At 48.9% G+C, this 18,849-nt stretch overlaps 1 protein-coding gene across 3 annotated transcripts in view; it reads right to left on the reverse strand.

Moving 5' to 3' along the window:
* The window catches only part of LOC135019305 (serine/threonine-protein phosphatase 2A regulatory subunit B'' subunit beta-like), a 217,941-nt gene that overhangs the window by 192,424 nt on the left and 6,668 nt on the right, over window positions 1-18,849 (reverse strand). For all 3 annotated transcript variants that reach the window (XM_063953091.1, XM_063953089.1, XM_063953090.1), the window contains exon 2: window positions 10,687-11,085. In XM_063953091.1, the coding sequence (XP_063809161.1) occupies window positions 10,687-11,043 (357 nt within the window). In that variant the 5' untranslated portion in view covers window positions 11,044-11,085. The remainder of the gene's footprint in view (window positions 1-10,686; window positions 11,086-18,849) is intronic.

Genomic DNA, 18,849 nt, shown 5'->3' on the forward strand with positions numbered 1-18,849 from the left:
CAGCCTGGATGTGCAGTGCTGGGTTGGCGGGGTCGGATTCCCCGACTGAAAATATTGATACCCTAGATAGGGACAGTATATTTTTGCCTATAGAGCATTTAAAAGATGCATTTCTATATATGCGTGATGCACTGCGGAATATTTGCCGACTGGCATCAAGTCTAAGTGCGTTGTCCATTTCTACCAGTAGAGGGTTATGGACACGACAGTGGTCAGGTGATGCGGATTTCAAACGGCATTTGGAAGTATTGCCTTATTAAGGAGAGGAGTTATTTGGGGTCGGTCTTTCAGACCTGGTGGCCACGGCAACAGCTGGGAAATCCACGTTTGTACCCCAGGTCGCCTCTCAACATGAGAAGACGCCGTATTATCAGGCGCAGTCTTTTCGTGGACAAGCGGGCAAAAGGTTCCTCATTTCTGCCCCGTGACAGAGGGAGAGGAAAAAGGCTGCAGAAATCAGCCAGTTCCCAGGAACAGAAACCCTCTCCCGCCTCTGCCAAGCCCTCAGTATGACGCTGGGGCTTTACAAGCAGAATCAGGCACGGTGGGGGGCCCGTCTCAATGAATTTCAGCGCGCAGTGGGCTCACTCGCAAGTAGACCCCTGGATCCTTCAGGTGATATCTCAGGGGTACAAATTGGAATTCGAGACGTCTCCCCCTCGCCGTTTCCTAAAGTCGGCTTTACCGATGTCTCCTTCTGACAGGGAGACAGTTTTGGAAGCCATTCACAAGCTGTATTCCCAGCAGGTGATAATCAAGGTACCCCTCCTGCAACAGGGAACGGGGTATTATTCCACACTGTTGTGGTACCGAAGCCGGACGGCTCGGTGAGACCGATTCTAAATCTAAAATCTTTGAACACTTACATACAGAGGTTCAAATTCAAGATTGAGTCACTCAGAGCAGTGATTGCGAACCTGGAAGAAGGGGACTACATGATGTCTCGGGACATCAAGGATGCTTACCTTCATGTCCAAATTTACCCTTCTCACCAAGGGTACCTCAGGTTTATGGTACAGAACTGTCACTATCAGTTCAGACGCTGCCGTATGGATGGTCCACGGCACCCCGGGTCTTTACCAAGGTAATGGCCGAAATGATGATATTCCTTCGAAGGAAGGGAATTTTAGTTATCCCTTACTTGGACGATTCCCTGATAAGGGTAAGATCCAGGGAACAGTTGGAGGTCGTGTAGCAAGGTAGTGTTGCGGCAGCACGATTGGATTCTCAATATTCCAAAATCGCAGCTGGTTCCGACGACTCGTCTTCTGTTCCTAGGGATGATCCTGGACACAGTCCAGAAAAAGGTGTTTCTCCCGGAGGAGAAAGCCAGGGAGTTATCCGAGCTAGTCAGGAACTTCCTAAAACCGAGCCAAGTCTCAGTGCATCAATGCACAAGGGTTCTGGGTAAAAATAAGAATTTACTTACCGATAATTCTATTTCTCATAGTCCGTAGTGGATGCTGGGGACTCCGTCAGGACCATGGGGAATAGCGGCTCCGCAGGAGACAGGGCACAAAAGCAAGCTTTTAGGATCACATGGTGTGTACTGGCTCCTCCCCCTATGACCCTCCTCCAAGCCTCAGTTAGGTACTGTGCCCGGACGAGCGTACACAATAAGGAAGGATCTTGAATCCCGGGTAAGACTCATACCAGCCACACCAATCACACCGTACAACTTGTGATCTGAACCCAGTTAACAGTATGATAACACAGAAGTAGCCTCTAAAAAAAGATGGCTCACAACAATAATAACCCGATTTTTGTAACAATAACTATGTACAAGTATTGCAGACAATCCGCACTTGGGATGGGCGCCCAGCATCCACTACGGACTACGAGAAATAGAATTATCGGTAAGTAAATTCTTATTTTCTCTAACGTCCTAAGTGGATGCTGGGGACTCCGTAAGGACCATGGGGATTATACCAAAGCTCCCAAACGGGCGGGAGAGTGCGGATGACTCTGCAGCACCGAATGAGAGAACTCCAAGTCCTCTTTAGCCAGAGTATCAAATTTGTAAAATTTTACAAACGTGTTCTCCCCTGACCACGTAGCTGCTCGGCAAAGTTGTAAAGCCGAGACCCCTCGGGCAGCCGCCCAAGATGAGCCCACCTTCCTTGTGGAGTGGGCTTTAACAGTTTTAGGCTGTGGCAGGCCTGCCACAGAATGTGCAAGTTGGATTGTGCTACAGATCCAACGAGCAATCGTCTGCTTAGACGCAGGAGCACCCATCTTGTTGGGTGCATACAAGATAAACAACGAGTCAGATTTTCTGACTCCAGCTGTCCTTGAAATATATATTTTCAATGCTCTGACAACGTCCAGTAACTTGGAGTCCTCCAAGTCGCTAGTAGCCGCAGGCACCACAATAGGCTGGTTCAAGTGAAAAGCCGAAACCACCTTAGGGAGAAAATGAGGACGTGTCCGCAGTTCTGCCCTGTCCGAATAGAAAATCAGATATGGGCTTTTGTACGATAAAGCCGCCAACTCTGAAACTCTCCTGGCTGAAGCCAGGGCCAGTAGCATGGTTACTTTCCATGTAAGATACTTCAAATCTACCGATTTGAGAGGCTCAAACCAATGAGATTTTAGAAAATCCAAAACTACGTTTAGATCCCACGGTGCCACTGGAGGCACAATTGGGGGCTGTATATGTAGTACACCCTTGACAAAAGTTTGTACTTCAGGCACTGAAGCCAATTCTTTCTGGAAGAAAATTGATAAGGCCGAAATTTGAACTTTAATAGACCCCAATTTTAGGCCCATAGACAATCCTGCCTGCAGGAAATGTAGGAATCGACCCAATTGAAATTCTTCCGTTGGGGCCTTCTTGGCTTCACACCACGCAACATATTTTCTCCAAATGCGGTGATAATGTTGTGCGGTCACTTCCTTCCTAGCTTTAATCAAGGTAGGAATAACTTCCTCTGGAATGCCCTTTTCTTTTAGAATCCGGCGTTCAACCGCCATGCCGTCAAACGCAGTCGCGGTAAGTCTTGGAACATACAAGGTCCCTGCTGAAGCAGATCCCTTCTTAGAGGTAGAGGCCATGGATCTTCCGTGAGCATCTCTTGAAGTTCCGGGTACCAAGTTCTTCTTGGCCAATCCGGAGCCACTAGTATTGTCCCCTTTTCCGTATAATTCTCAGTACCTTTGGTATGAGAGGCAGAGGAGGGAACACATACACTGACTGGTACACCCACGGTGTTACCAGAGCGTCCACAGCTATTGCCTGAGGGTCTCTTGACCTGGCGCAATATCTGTCCAGTTTTTTGTTGAGGCGAGACGCCATCATGTCCACCTTTGGTTTTTCCCAATGGTTCACAATCATGTGGAAAACTTCCGGATGAAGTCCCCACTCTCCCGTGTGAAGGTCGTGTCTGTTGAGGAAGTCTGCTTCCCAGTTGTCCACTCCCGGGATGAACACTGCTGACAGTGCTATGACATGATTTTCCGCCCAGCGAAGAATCCTTGCAGCTTCTGTCATTGCTCTTCTGCTTCTCGTGCCGCCTTGTCTGTTTACGTGGGCGACTGCCGTGATGTTGTCCGACTGGATCAACACCGGCTGACCCTGAAGCAGCGGTTTCGCCATGTTTAGAGCATTGTAGATCGCTCTTAGCTCCAGTATATTTATGTGAAGAGACTTCTCCAGGTTTGACCATACACCCTGGAAGTTTCTTCCCTGTGTGACTGCTCCCCAGCCTCGTAGGCTGGCATCCGTAGTCACCAGGACCCAGTCCTGTATGCCGAACCTGCGGCCCTATAACAGATGGGCACTCTGCAACCACCACAGGAGAGACAACCTTGTTCTTGGTGACAGTGTTATCCGCTGATGCATGTGCAGATGCGATCCGGACCATTTGTCCAGCAGATCCCACTGAAATATTCGTGCGTGGAATCTGCCGAATGGAATTGCTTCGTAAGAAGCCACCATCTTTCCCAGGACTCTTGTGCATTGATGTACTGACACATTTCCTGGTTTTAGGAGGTTCCTGACAAGTTCGGATAACTCCCTCGCTTTCTCCTCCGGGAGAAACACCTTTTTCTGAACAGTGTCCAGAATCATTCCCAGGAACAGCAGACGTGTTGTCGGTGTCAATTGAGATTTTGGAAGATTCAGAATCCACCCGTGTTGTTGAAGCACTACTTGGGTTAGTGCTACCCCGACTTCCAGCTGTTCTCTGGACCTTGCCCTTATCAGGAGATCGTCCAAGTAAGGGATAATTAATATGCCTTTTCTTCGTAGAAGAACCATCATTTCGGTCATTACCTTGGTAAAGACCCGAGGTGCCGTGGACAAACCAAACGGCAGCGTTTGAAACTGATAATGACAGTCTTGTATCACGAACCTGAGATACCCTTGGTGTGAGGGGTAAATTGGGACATGCAGATAAGCATCTTTTATGTCCAGGGACACCATGAAGTCCCCTTCTTCCAGATTCGCTATCACTGCTCTTAGTGACTCCATCTTGAACTTGAATTTCTGTATGTACAGGTTCAAGGATTTCAGATTTAGAATAGGTCTTACCGAACCGTCCGGCTTCGGTACCACAAATAGTGTGGAATAATACCCCTTTCCCTGTTGTAGGAGGGGTACCTTGATTATCACCTGCTGAGAATACAGCTTGTGAATGGCTTCCAATACCGTCGCCCTTTCTAAGGGAGGCGTTGGTAAAGCAGACTTTAGGAACCGGCGAGGGGGAGACCTTTCGAATTCCAACATGTAACCCTGAGATACTATCTGCAGGATCCACGGGTCCACCTGTGAGCGAGCCCACTGATTGCTGAAAATCTTTAGTCGACTCCCCACCGCTCCTGAGTCCGCTAGTAAAGCCCCAGCGTCATGCTGATGGCTTTGTAGAACCCGGGGCGGGCTTCTGTTCCTGGGCAGGGGCTGCTTGCTGCCCTCTCTTACCCTTTCCTCTGCCTCGGGGCAGATAAGACTGTCCTTTTGCCCGCTTGTTTTTATAGGAGCGAAAGGACTGCGGCTGAAAAGACGGTGTCTTTTTCTGTTGGGAGGGAGTCTGAGGCAAAAACGTGGATTTGCCGGCAGTTGCCGTGGCCACCAGATCCGATAGACCGACCCCAAATAATTCCTCTCCTTTATATGGCAATACTTCCATATGCCTTTTGGAATCCGCATCACCTGACCACTGTCGCGTCCATAAACTTCTTCTGGCAGATATGGACATCGCATTTACTCTCGATGCCAGAGTGCAAATATCCCTCTGAGCATCTCGCATATAAAGAAACGCATCCTTTAATTGCTCTAAAGTCAATAAAATACTGTCCCTATCCAGGGTATCAATATTTTCAGTCAGGGAATCCAACCACACTACCCCAGCACTGCACATCCAGGCTGAGGCTATTGCTGGTCGGAGTATAACACCAGTATGTGTGTATATACTCTTCAGTGTAGTTTCCAGCCTCCTATCTGCTGGATCCTTGAGGGCGGCCGTATCAGGAGACGGCAACGCCACTTGTTTTGATAAACGTGTGAGCGCTTTATCCACCCTAGGGGGTGTTTCCCAGCGCGCCCTAACCTCTGGTGGGAAAGGGTATAATGCCAATAACTGAAATTAGCAGTTTTCTATCGGGGTTAACCCACGCTTCATCACACACGTCATTCAATTCCTCTGATTCTGGAAAAGCTACAGGTAGTTTTTTCACCCCCCACATAATACCCCTTTTTGAGGTACCTGCAGTATCAGAGATCTGCAAAGCCTCCTTCATTGCCGTGATCATATAACGTGTGGCCCTATTGGAAAATACGTTTGTTTCTTCACCGTCGACACTAGATTCATCTGTGTCGGTACCTGTGTCGACTGACTGAGGTAAGGGACGTTTTACAGCCCCTGACGGTGTCTGAGACGCCTGAGCAGGTACCAACTGGTTTTCCGGCCGTCTCATTTCGTCAACTGACTTTTGTAATGTACTAACATTATCACGTAATTCCATAATTAAAGCCATCCATTCCGGTGTCGACTCCCTAGGGGGTGACATCACCATTACCGGCAATTGCTCCGCCTCCATACCAACATCGTCCTCATACATGTCGACACACACGTACCGACACACAGCAGACACACAGGGAATGCTCTTATCGAAGACAGGACCCCACTAGCCCTTTGGGGAGACAGAGGGAGAGTTTGCCAGCACACACCAAAAGCGCTATAAAATGTATATAAACAACCCTAAAAGGTGTTGTTTCTGTTATATGCGCTTTAAATATATAAATATCGCCAAAATATGCCCCCCTTCTCTTTGTTACCCTGTTTCTGTAGTGCAGTGCAGGGGAGAGTCCTGGGAGCCTTCCTCACAGCGGAGCTGAGCAGGAAAATGGCGCTGTGTGCTGATGAGAATAAGCCCCGCCCCCTTTCCGGCGGGCTTTTCTCCCGGGTTTTGAGATATCTGGCCTGGGTTAAATACATACATATAGCCTCAATGGCTATATGTGATGTATTCTTTGCCATAAAAGGTATTAATTATTGCTGCCCAGGGCGCCCCCAGCAGCGCCCTGCACCCTCCGTGACCGTTCAGTGTGAAGTGTGTAGCAACAATGGCGCACAGCTGCAGTGCTGTGCGCTACCTTCATGAAGGCTGAAGAGCCTTCTGCCGCCTGTTTCCGGACCCACGATCTTCAGCATCTGTAAGGGGGATCGGCGGCGCGGCTCCGGGACGAACCCCAGGGTGACCTGTGTTCCGACTCCCTCTGGAGCTATGTCCAGTAGCCTAAGACTCCAATCCATCCTGCACGCAGGTGAGTTGAAAATCTCTCCCCTAAGTCCCTCGATGCAGTGAGCCTGTTGCCAGCAGGACTCACTGAAAATAAAAAACCTAAAAACTTTTTCTAAGCAGCTCTTTAGGAGAGCCACCTAGATTGCACCCTGCTCGGACGGGCACAAAAACCTAACTGAGGCTTGGAGGAGGGTCATAGGGGGAGGAGCCAGTACACACCATGTGATCCTAAAAGCTTGCTTTTGTGCCCTGTCTCCTGCGGAGCCGCTATTCCCCATGGTCCTGACGGAGTCACCAGCATCCACTAGGACGTTAGAGAAATGGTGGCTTCCTACGAAGCAATCCCATTCGGCAGATTCCACGCAAGAACTTTCCAGTGGGACCCGCTGGACAAATGGTCCGGGTCGCATCTTCAGATGCATCAGCGGATAACCCTGTCACCAAGAACAAGGGTGTCCCTCCTGTGGTGGTTGCAGAGTGCTCATCTTCTAGAGGGCCGCAGATTCGGCATTCAGGACTGGGTCCTGGAGACCACGGATGCCAGCCTGCGAGGCTGGGGAGCAGTCACACAGGGAAGGAATTTCCAGGGCTTATGGTCAAGCCTGGAGACATCACTTCACATAAATATCCTGAAGCTAAGGGCCATTTACAATGCTCTAAGCTTAGCAAGACCTCTGCTTCAAGGTCAGCCGGTGTTGATCCAGTCGGACAACATCACGGCAGTCACCCACGTAAACAGACAGGGTGGCACAAGAAGCAGGAGGGCAATGGCAGAAGCTGCAAGGATTCTTCGCTGGGCGGAAAATCATGTGATAGCACTGTCAACAATTCCGGGAGTGGACAACTGGGAGGCAGACTTCCTCAGCAGACACGACCTCCACCCGGGAGAGTGGGGACTTCACCCAGAAATCTTCCACATGATTATAAACCGTTGGGAAAAACTCGACAGGTATTGCGCCAGGTCAAGGGACCCTCAGGCAATAGCTGTAGACGCTCTGGTAACACCGTGGGTGTACCAGTCAGTGTATGTGTTCCCTCATCTGCCTCTCATACCCAAGGTACTGAGATTGATAAGATGGAGAGGAGTAAGCACTATATTCGTGGCTCCGGATTGGCCAAGAAGGACTTGGTAACCGGAACTTCAAAAGATGCTCACGGAGGATCCGTGGCCTCTACCTCTAAGAAGGGACCTGCTTCAGCAAGGACCCTGTCTGTTCCAAGACTTACCGCGACTGCATTTGACGGCATGGCGGTTGAACGCCGGATCCTGAAGGAAAAAAGGCATTCCGGATGAGGTCATCCCTATCCTGATCAAAGCCAGGAAGGATGTAACCGCAAAACATTATCACTGCATTTGGCAAAAATATGTTGCGTGGTGCGAGGCCAGTAAGGCCCGACGAAGGAAATTCAACTGGGTCGATTCCTACATTTCCTGCAAACAGGAGTGTCTATGGGCCTGAAATTGGGGTCCATTAAGGTTCAAATTTCGGCCCTGTCAATTTTCTTCCAAAAAGAACTAGCTTCAGTCCCTGAAGTTCAGACGTTGTAAAAGGGGTACTGCATATACAGCCTCCTTTTGTGCCTCCAGTGGCACCTTGGGATCTCAATGTAGTTTTTGGGTTCCAAAAAAAGTCACATTGGTTTGAACCACTTAAATCTGTGGAGTTAAAATATCTCACATGGAAAGTGGTCATGCTGTTGGCCCTGGCCTGGGCCAGGCGCGTGTCAGAATTGGCGGCTTTATCCTGTAAAAGCCCTTATCTGATTTTCCATTCGGACAGGGCGGAATTGAGGACTCGTCCTCAGTTTCTGCCTAAGGTGGTTTCAGCGCTTCACCTGAACCAACCTATTGTGGTGCCTGCGGCTACTAGGGACTTGGAGGATTCCAAGTTGCTAGACGTTGTCAGGGCCCTGAAAATATATGTTTCCAGGACGGCTGGAGTCAGAAAATCTGACTCGCTGTTTATCCTGTATGCACCCAACAAGCTGGGTGCTCCTGCTTCTAAGCAGACTATTGCTCGTTGGAATTGTAGTACAATTCAGCTTGCACATTCTGTGGCAGGCCTGCCACAGCCAAAAATCTGTAAATGCCCACTCCACAAGGAAGATGGGCTCATCTTGGGCGGCTGCCCGAGGGGTCTCGGCTTTACAACTTTGCCGAGCAGCTACTTGGTCAGGAGCAAATACGTTTGTAAAATTCTACAAAATTGATACCCTGGCTGAGGAGGACCTGGAGTTCACTCATTTGGTGCTGCAGAGTCATCCGCACTCTCCCGCCCATTTGGGAGCTTTGGTATAATCCCCATGGTCCTTTCGGAGTTCCCAGCATCCACTAGGACGTCAGAGAAAATAAGAATTTACTTACCGATAATTCTATTTCTCATAGTCCGTAGTGGATGCTGGGCGTCCATCCCAAGTGCGGATTGTCTGCAATACTTGTACATAGTTACAAAAATCGGGTTATTATTGTTGTGAGCCATCTTTTCAGAGGCTCCTCTGTTATCATGCTGTTAACTGGGTTCAGATCACAGGTTGTACGGTGTGATTGGTGTGGCTGGTATGAGTCTTACCCGGGATTCAAAATCCTTCCTTATTGTGTACGCTCGTCCGGGCACAGTATCCTAACTGAGGCTTGGAGGAGGGTCATGGGGGGGAGGAGCCAGTGCACACCAGCTAGTCTTAAAGCTTTTACTTTTGTGCCCAGTCTCCTGCGGAGCCGCTATTCCCCATGGTCCTTTCGGAGTTCCCAGCATCCACTACGGACTATGAGAAATAGAATTATCGGTAAGTAAATTCTTATTATAAGTGTTTTTCCCCTTATAGCTGCTGTATCTTTAATACTGCGCGTAATTAGTGCCCCCCCTCTCTTTTTTAACCCTTTCTGTAGTGTAGTGACTGCAGGGGAGAGCCAGGGAGCTTCCCTCCAACGGAGCTGTGAGGGAAAATGGCGCCAGTGTGCTGAGGAGATAAGGCCGCCGATAAGGGGGCGGAGCCTATCTCCCGTTTTTCTATGTATTTTGGCAGGGGTTAAATTCATCCATATAGCCCAGGAGCTATATGTGATGCATTTTTTGCCATCCAAGGTGTTTTATTGCGTCTCAGGGCGCCCCCCCCCAGCGCCCTGCACCCTCAGTGACCGGAGTGTGAAGTGTGCCGAGAGCAATGGCGCACAGCTGCAGTGCTGTGCGCTACCTTGTTGAAGACAGGACGTCTTCTGCCGCCGATTTTCCGGACCTCTTCTGTCTTCTGGCTCTGTAAGGGGGCCGGCGGCGCGGCTCTGGGACCCATCCATGGCTGGGCCTGTGATCGTCCCTCTGGAGCTAATGTCCAGTAGCCTAAGAAGCCCAATCCACTCTGCACGCAGGTGAGTTCGCTTCTTCTCCCCTTAGTCCCTCGATGCAGTGAGCCTGTTGCCAGCAGGTCTCACTGAAAATAAAAAACCTAAAACTAAACTTTTCACTAAGCAGCTCAGGAGAGCCACCTAGTGTGCACCCTTCTCGTTCGGGCACAAAAATCTAACTGAGGCTTGGAGGAGGGTCATAGGGGGAGGAGCCAGTGCACACCAGGTAGTCCTAAAGCTTTTACTTTTGTGCCCAGTCTCCTGCGGAGCCGCTATTCCCCATTGTCCTTACGGAGTCCCCAGCATCCACTTAGGACGTTAGAGAAATATATTTTAATGTTTTTATATTTTGTGTGTATAGTCTGTTTTTATATGCAATAATTGTTTTTTTATTAATATTGTCACGGACAGTGCTCTTCCTTTTTATTTATATCTTGTTGAATCACTTTTTGAGGTACAGCGCGTCAAAATTTAGTAGCTGCAGCCTGTGATGGTATTTTTGTCATTTAATAGGAATATGCATTTGCCTATCGAATATCACTCAATCAGCAACTGGCACCCACACCCAATATCTTTGAATTCATAATAAATTCTCACACTCTTACCAATCTCGACCTAGTGGATCTGCGTGTTCTAGGAGTAGATCCGCTTCTTGGGCTGCCACATGCACCAATGGGGAGAGCAGATGGTGAGCGAGATGGTGGACTACAAGGAGTCACTGGTGATAAAGAGAAGTTATCCACCATCTTATGTGCAGACTGCATTTTACTACTTGACACTGAAAGGTCTCCCTCATCTTCGGCGGTCTCAGGCAGAACATTTTCTCCTTTCTTTATTCTTCTTAGATAGTCCTTTAGCAGCAATTGTGTTGGTGTTTCACTCAACCAATAGAGAAATAGTTCATCTACTTTCAATTTTAAAACCGGCTGAAGAACCTGATTCACAGGCATGATTAAGCTCATCAGTTACAGAGAAATTCTCAATTTAGCAAATGGGTAGGTTACCTATTGTAAAACAAAAACAAAATAGATTTGACATTGCATATATAATAAGCCTATATTTAATCTTTTATAAAAAGACACGAAACGAGAGACAGAGACAGAGCACAGCACACATACAAGGTTATTGAAAATGGTGCAGACGTGACACATGAGTAGAGACAGCCCTGATCATCACAGCTTACAAGAGTAGGCGCGTATAGTACTCCAGCTGCTGTAGAACTACATATACCAGCATGCCCTGACAGTTTTCGCTTTTACGACATGGTAAAAAATAAGATTTTACTTACCGATAAATCTATTTCTCATAGTCCGTAGTGGATGCTGGGGACTCCGTCAGGACCATGGGGAATAGCGGCTCCGCAGGAGACAGGGCACAAAAAGTAAGCTTTTAGGATCACATGGTGTGTACTGGCTCCTCCCCCTATGACCCTCCTCCAAGCCTCAGTTAGGTACTGTGCCCGGACGAGCGTACACAATAAGGAAGGATCTTGAATCCCGGGTAAGACTCATACCAGCCACACCAATCACACCGTACAACCTGTGATTTGAACCCAGTTAACAGTATGATAACAACGAAGGAGCCTCTGAAAAGATGGCCCACAACAATAATAACCCGATTTTTGTAACAATAATTATGTACAAGTAATGCAGACAATCCGCACTTGGGATGGGCGCCCAGCATCCACTACGGACTATGAGAAATAGATTTATCGGTAAGTAAAATCTTATTTTCTCTAACGTCCTAGTGGATGCTGGGGACTCCGTCAGGACCATGGGGATTATACCAAAGCTCCCAAACGGGCGGGAGAGTGCGGATGACTCTGCAGCACCGAATGAGAGAACTCCAGGTCCTCCTCAGCCAGGGTATCAAATTTGTAGAATTTTACAAACGTGTTCCCGCCTGACCACGTAGCTGCTCGGCAAAGTTGTAAAGCCGAGACCCCTCGGGCAGCCGCCCAAGATGAGCCCACCTTCCTTGTGGAATGGGCATTTACAGATTTTGGCTGTGGCAGGCCTGCCACAGAATGTGCAAGTTGAATTGTACTACAAATCCAACGAGCAATAGTCTGCTTAGAAGCAGGAGCACCCAGCTTTTTGGGTGCATACAATATAAACAGCAAGTCAGACTTTCTGACTCCAGCCGTCCTGGAATTATATATATATTTTCAGGGCCCTGACAACGTCTAGCAACTTGGAGTCCTCCAAGTCCCTAGTAGCCGCAGGCACCACAATAGGTTGTTTCAGGTGAAACGCTGACACCACCTTAGGAAGAAACTGGGGACGAGTCCCAGTTCTGCCCCGTCCGAATGGAAAATCAAATATGGGCTTTTGTAAGACAAAGCCGCCAATTCTGACAATCGCCTGGCCGAGGCCAGGGCCAACAGCATGGTCACTTTCCATGTGAGATATTTCAAATCCACAGATTTGAGCGGTTCAAACCAATATGATTTGAGGAATCCCAACACTACTTTGAGATCCCACGGTGCCACTGGAGGCACAAAAGGGGCTGTATATGGAATACTCCCTTGACAAATGTCTGGACTTCAGGAACTGAAGCCAATTCTTTCGGGAAGAAAATCTACAGGGCCGAAACTTGAACCTTAATGGACCCCAATTTGAGGCTCATAGACACTCCTGTTTTCAGGAAGTGCAGAAATCGACCTAGTTGAAATTTCTTCGTGGGGCCTTCCTGGCCTCACCCACGCAACATATTTTTACCACATGTGGTGATAACGTTGTGCGGTCACCTCCTTCCTGGCTTTGACCAGGGTAGGTATGACCTCTTCCGGAATGCCTTTTCCCTTAGAATCCGGCGTTCAACCGCCATGCCGTCAAACGCAGCCGCGGTAAGTCTTGGAACAGACATGGTACTTGCTGAAGCAAGTCCCTTCTTAGCTCCTGAGGCCATTAGTCCTCTATGAGCATCTCTTGAAGTTCCGGGTACCAAGTCCCTCTTGGCCAATCCGGAGCCACGAGTATAGTTCTTACTCCTCTACGTCTTATAATTCTCAATACCTTGGTTATGAGAAGCAGAGGAGGGAACACATACACCGACTGTTACACCCACGGTGTTACCAGGACATCCACAGCTATCGCCTGAAGGTCTCGTGACCTGGCGCAATACCTGTCCCGTTTTTTGTTCGGGCGGGACGCCATCATGTCCACCTTTGGTCTTTCCCAACCGTTCACAATCATGCGGAAAACTTCCCTATGAAGTTCCCACTCTCCCGGGTGGAGGTCGTGCCTGCTGAGGAAGTCTGCTTCCCAGTCGTCCACTCCCGGAATGAACACTGCTGACAGTGCTATCACATGATTTTCCGCCTAGCGAAAAATCCTTGCAGTTTTGCCACTGCCCTCCTGCTTCTTGTGCCGCCCTTTCTGTTTACGTGGGCGACTGCCGTGATGTTATCCCACTGGATCAATACCGGCTGACCTTGAAGCAGAGGTCTTGCTAAGTTTAGAGCATTATAAATTTGCTCTTAGCTCCAGTATATTTATGTGGAGAGAATTCTCCAGACTTGATCACACTCCCTGGAAATTTTTTCCCTGTGTGACTGCTCCCCAGCCTCTCAGGCTGGCCTCCGTGGTCACCAGCATCCAATCCTGAATGCCGAATCTACGGCCCTCTAGAAGATGAGCACTCTGTAATCACCACAGGAGAGACACCCTTGTCCTTGGATATAGGGTTATCCGCTGATGCATCTGAAGATGCGATCCGGACCATTTGTCCAGCAGATCCCACTGAAGAGTTCTTGCGTGAAATCTGCCAAATGGAATCGCTTCGTAATAAGCCACCATTTTTACCAGGACTCTTGTGCAATGATGCACTGACACTTTTCCTGGTTTTAGGAGGATCCCGATTAGCTCGGATAACTCCCTGGCTTTCTCCTCTGGGAGAAACACCTTTTTCTGGACTGTGTCCAGAATCATCCCTAGGACCAGCAGACGTGTCGTCGGAACAACTGCGGTTTTGGAATATTTAGAATCCACCCGTGTTGTCGTAGAACTACTTGAGATAGTGCTACTCCGACCTCTAACTGTTCTCTGGACCTTGTTCTTATCAGGAGGTCGTCCATTTTCTTTGAAGACGAATCCTCATTTCGGTCATTACCTTGGTAAGGACCCGGGGTGCCTTGGACAATCCAACGGCATCGTCTGAAACCGATAGTGACAGTTCTGTACCACGAACCTGAGATACCCTTGGTGAGAAAGGCAAATTTTGGGACATGGAGGTAAGCATCCCTGATGTCCCGGGACACCATATAGTCCCCTTCTTCCCGGTTCGCTATCACTGCTCTGAGTGACTCCATCTGGATTTGAACCTTTGTAAGTGTTCAAATATTTCAGATTTAGAATAGGTCTCACCTAGCCTTCTGGCTTCAGTACCACAATATAGTGTGTAATAATACCCCTTTCCCTGTTGTAGGAGGGGTAATTTTATTATCACCTGCTGGGAATACAGCTTGTGAATTGTTTTCAATACTGCCTCCCTGTCGGAGGGAGACATTGGTACAGCAGACTACAGAAACCTGCGAGGGGGAAACGTCTCGACATTCCAATCTGTACCCCTTGGATACTACTTGTAGGATCCAGGGGTCCTGTACGGTCCTAGCGTCATGCTGAGAACTTGGTAGAAGCGGTGGAGGGCTTCTGTTCCTGGGAATGGGCTGCCTGCTGCAGTCTTCTTCCCTTTCCTCTATCCCTGGGCAGATATGACTCTTATAGGGACGAAAGGACTGAGGCTGAAAAGACGGTGTCTTTTTCTGCAGAGATGTGACTTAGGGTAAAAAACGGTGGATTTTCCAGCAGTTGCCGTGGCCACCAGGTCCCATGGACCGACCCCAAATAACTCCTCCCCTTTATACGGCAATACATCTTTGTGCCGTTTGGAATCTGCATCACCTGACCACTGTCGTGTCCATAAACATCTTCTTATGGACATCGCATTTACTCTTGATGCCAGAGTGCAAATATCCCTCTGCGCATCTCGCATATATAGAAATGCATCCTTTAAATGCTCTATAGTCAATAAAATACTGTCCCTGTCAAGGGTATCAATATTTTTAGTCAGGGAATCCGACCAAGCCACCTCAGCTCTGCACATCCAGGCTGAGGCGATCGCTGGTCGCAGTATAACACCAGCATGTGTGTGTATACTTTTTAGGATATTTTCCAGCCTCCTATCAGCTGGCTCCTTAAGTACGGCCCTATCTGTAGATGGTACCGCCACTTGTTCTGATAAGCATGTGAGCGCCTTATCCACCCTAAGGGGTGTTTCCCAACGCGCCCTAACTTCTGGCGGGAAAGGGTATACCGCCAATAATTTTCTATCGGGGGAAACCCACGCATCATCACACACTTCATTTAATTTATCCGATTCAGGAAAAACTACAGGTAGTTTTTTCACATCCCACATAATACCCTTTTTTGTGGTACTTGTAGTATCAGAAATATGTAACACCTCCTTCATTGCCCTTAACGTGTGGCCCTAAAGGAAAATACGTGTTTTTTTTTTGGTTTTTTTTTACCGTCGACACTGAAATCAGTGTCCGTGTCTGGGTCTGTGTCGACCGACTGAGGTAAATGGGCGTTTTACAGCCCCTGACGGTGTTTTGAGACGCCTGGACAGGTACTAATTTGATCGCCGGCCGTCTCATGTCGTCAACCGGCTTGCAGCGTGTTGACATTATCACGTAATTCCATAAATAAGCCATCCATTCCGGTGTCGACTCCCTAGAGAGTGACATCACCATTACAGGCAATTTGCTCCGCCTCCTCACCAACATTTTCCTCATACATGTCGACACACACGTACCGACATACAGCACACACATAGGGAATGCTCTGATAGAGGACAGGACCCACTAGCCCTTTGGGGAGACAGAGGGAGAGTTTGCCAGCACACACAAACGCTATAATTATACAGGGACAACCTTTATATAAGTGTTCCTCCCTTATAGCATTTAATATATATTCATATCGCCAAATCAGTGCCCCCCCCTCTCTGTTTTTAACCCTGTTTCTGTAGTGCAGTGCAGGGGAGAGCATGGGAGCCTTCCCACCAGCATTTCTGTGAGGGAAAATGGCGCTGTGTGCCGAGGAGAATAGGCCCCGCCCCCTTTTTGGCGGGCTTCTTCTCCGGAGTTTGTGATGTCTGGCAGGGGTTAAATACATCCATATAGCCTCAAGGGCTATATGTGATGTATTTTTCGCCATACAGGTATCATACATTGCTGCCCAGGGCGCCCCCCCCCGCGCCCTGCACCCTCCGTGACCGCTGTGTGAAGTGTGCTGACAACAATGGCGCACAGCTGCAGTGCTGTGCGCTACCTGATGAAGACAAAGTCTTCTGCCGCCTGGTTCCGGACCTCTTCAATTTTCAGCATCTGCAAGGGGGGTCGGCGGCGCGGCTCAGGGACGAACCCCAGGGCGAGACCTGTGTTCCGACTCCCTCTGGAGCTAATGGTGTCCAGTAGCCTAAGAAGCCAATCCATCCTGCACGCAGGTGAGTTCACTTCTCTCCCCTAAGTCCCTCGTAGCAGTGAGCCTGTTGCCAGCAGGACTCACTGAAAATAAAGAACCTAAAAACTTTTTCTAAGCAACTCTTTAAGAGAGCCACCTAGATTGCACCCTGCTCGGACGGGCACAAAAACCTAACTGAGGCTTGGAGGAGGGTCATAGGGGGAGGAGCCAGTACACACCATGTGATCCTAAAAGCTTACTTTTTGTGCCCTGTCTCCTGCGGAGCCGCTATTCCCCATGGTCCTGACGGAGTCCCCAGCATCCACTAGGACGTTAGAGAAATAAGATTTTACTTACCGATAAATCTATTTCTCGTAGTCCGTAGTGGATGCTGGGACTCCGTCAGGACCATGGGGAATAGCGGCTCCGCAGGAGACAGGGCACAAAATTTAAAAGTTTGACCACTAGGTGGTGTGTACTGGCTCCTCCCCCTATGACCCTCCTCCAAGCCTCAGTTAGGATACTGTGCCCGGACGAGCGTACACAATAAGGAAGGATTTTGAATCCCGGGTAAGACTCATACCAGCCACACCAATCACACCGTACAACTTGTGATCTGAACCCAGTTAACAGTATGACAAACGTAGGAGCCTCTGAACAGACGGCTCACAACAATAACAACCCGATTTTTTTGTAACAATAACTATGTACAAGTATTGCAGACAATCCGCACTTGGGATGGGCGCCCAGCATCCACTACGGACTACGAGAAATAGATTTATCGGTAAGTAAAATCTTATTTTCTCTGACGTCCTAGTGGATGCTGGGACTCCGTCAGGACCATGGGGATTATACCAAAGCTCCCAAACGGGCGGGAGAGTGCGGATGACTCTGCAGCACCGAATGAGAGAACTCCAGGTCCTCCTTAGCCAGGGTATCAAATTTGTAGAATTTTACAAACGTGTTCTCCCCTGACCACGTAGCTGCTCGGCAGAGTTGTAATGCCGAGACCCCTCGGGCAGCCGCCCAAGATGAGCCCACCTTCCTTGTGGAATGGGCCTTGACAGATTTAGGCTGTGGCAGGCCTGCCACAGAATGTGCAAGTTGAATTGTGCTACAAATCCAACGAGCAATCGTCTGCTTAGAAGCAGGAGCACCCAGCTTGTTGGGTGCATACAGTATAAACAGCGAGTCAGATTTTCTGACTCCAGCCGTCCTTGAAATATATATTTTCAATGCTCTGACAACGTCCAGCAACTTGGAATCCTCCAAATCGCTAGTAGCCGCAGGCACCACAATAGGCTGGTTCAGGTGAAACGCTGAAACCACCTTAGGCAGAAAGTGAGGACGCGTCCGCTGAAGCCAGGGCCAGTAGCATGGTTACTTTCCATGTAAGATATTTCAAATCCACCGATTTGAGTGGCTCAAACCAATGGGATTTGAGAAAATCCAAAACTACATTAAGATCCCACGGTGCCACTGGGGGCACAACCGGGGGCTGTATATGTAGTACTCCTTTTACAAAAGTCTGGACTTCAGGAACTGAAGCCAAATTCTTTCTGGAAGAAAATCGACAGGGCCGAAATTTGAACCTTAATGGACCCTAATTTGAGGCCCATACAATCCTGTTTGCAGGAAATGTAGGAATCGACCCAGTTGAAATTCCTCCGTCGGGGCCTTCCTGGCCTCACACCACGCAACATATTTTCTCCAAATGCGGTGATAATGTTGTGCAGTCACCTCCTTCCTGGCTTTTACCAGGGTAGGGATGACCTCTTCCGGAATGCCTTTTTCCCTTAGGATTCGGCGTTCAACCGCCATGCCGTCAAACGCAGCCGCGGTAAGTCTTGGAATAGACACGGTCCCTGCTGAAGCAGGTCCCGTCTTAGAGGTAGAGGCCACGGATCTTCCGTGAGCATCTCCTGAAGTTCCGGGTACCAAGTTCTTCTTGGCCAATCCGGAGCCACGAGTATCGTTCTTACTTCCCTTTGCCGTATAATTCTCAGTACTTTTGGTATGAGAGGCAGAGGAGGAAACACATACACTGACTGGTACACCCATGGTGTTACCAGAGCGTCTACAGCTATTGCCTGAGGGTCTCTTGACCTGGCGCAATACCTGTCCAGTTTTTTGTTGAGGCGGGACGCCATCATGTCCACCATTGGTCTTTCCCAATGGACCACAATCATGTGGAAGACTTCTGGATGAAGTCCCCACTCTCCCGGGTGCAGATCGTGTCTGCTGAGGAAGTCTGCTTCCCAGTTGTCCACTCCCGGGATGAACACAGCTGACAGTGCTAACACA

This window comes from Pseudophryne corroboree, chromosome 2, assembly GCF_028390025.1.
Source record: "Pseudophryne corroboree isolate aPseCor3 chromosome 2, aPseCor3.hap2, whole genome shotgun sequence".
In the NCBI taxonomy this organism is placed as follows: Eukaryota; Metazoa; Chordata; class Amphibia; order Anura; family Myobatrachidae; genus Pseudophryne; species Pseudophryne corroboree.